The sequence below is a fragment of the Cystoisospora suis genome (assembly GCF_002600585.1).
Source record: "Cystoisospora suis strain Wien I chromosome Unknown contig_2824, whole genome shotgun sequence".
NCBI lineage: Eukaryota > Apicomplexa > Conoidasida > Eucoccidiorida > Sarcocystidae > Cystoisospora > Cystoisospora suis.
The window spans coordinates 1-785 of NW_027155620.1; the positions used below are offsets into that span (position 1 = coordinate 1).

The 785-nt window shown below is 47.1% G+C and overlaps 1 protein-coding gene across 1 annotated transcript; it reads left to right on the forward strand.

Moving 5' to 3' along the window:
- Positions 1 to 272: 272 nt before the first annotated feature.
- Positions 273 to 740, forward strand: CSUI_005811 (uncharacterized protein). Its single transcript, XM_068065979.1, has one exon. It carries the CDS (start codon positions 447 to 449, stop codon positions 585 to 587), a length of 141 nt encoding a protein of 46 aa, XP_067922043.1. The 5' UTR covers positions 273 to 446; the 3' UTR covers positions 588 to 740.
- The last annotated feature ends 45 nt before the right edge of the window (positions 741 to 785 follow it).

The window sequence follows — 785 nt, forward strand, 5'->3', positions numbered from 1 at the left end:
AGAGAGAAAAGAAGAAGAAAGAATGGCTAGAAGTAGAAAGAACCACATAGCAAGTTGGTCCTCGATTCCACGACCTAGGAGAAGGAATCGATCGCAGGTGTTCTTTACCTAAGGAGAGGCGATTAACTAAGATGTGGCTGACTGCCTCAATAACATGCGGAGAAGGATAGACAGAACAACACTATGGAAAGAGTCGATTTTCGCTGAGCTTTCGACGCACTTTCAACCGAGCTGTATGGCTAGTTGGACTGTGTGATGAATGGATGGGTTTCTGCAGGTGCCGTTCTAAGGCAGGAGCAGCTAGCGCTGATCGGTAGGCCGTGATATTTGTCTGTGAGGGGGACGGCATGCATTTCTTTAGGAGAGACTCCATGAAAGGTTGAAGGAAAGGCCGGAAGGAAGGTCTTTCATTGGAGCGGACATTTGGTGTCAAAGACAGGTCTAGAATGATAAAATATCTCCCCTTCCTTCTTGGTCGAATACCCAGAACCTCATGGGACTTTCGGGTTCTTCAACCGAGGTGTCAGTTTTCGAAGGGGGATTGCTTGTTTGTGTGTTTCTCTTGTCAAGAAATGACTTGTTTCTGATCTGAGGTGTCTACGGATACATCGTCCAAAGGGGGAGAGCTGAAGGCTTAGCGAAGAATTGTTGACCTCGTTGTCAGTTCGGTAAATAGTTAGTGAGAGAGCAACTAACGCTCTCTCACTCACTAGTCACCAGCTGATCTTGTCAATGGAGGCGGAAAGGCACAAGCACGTCCACCGGGGATAGATAGATAGATAGAT

What these genes read in the sequence shown, in the direction of transcription:
- CSUI_005811 (XM_068065979.1), top strand. Translation starts at nt 447, where the DNA reads ATGATAAAATATCTCCCCTTCCTTCTTGGTCGAATACCCAGAACCTCA.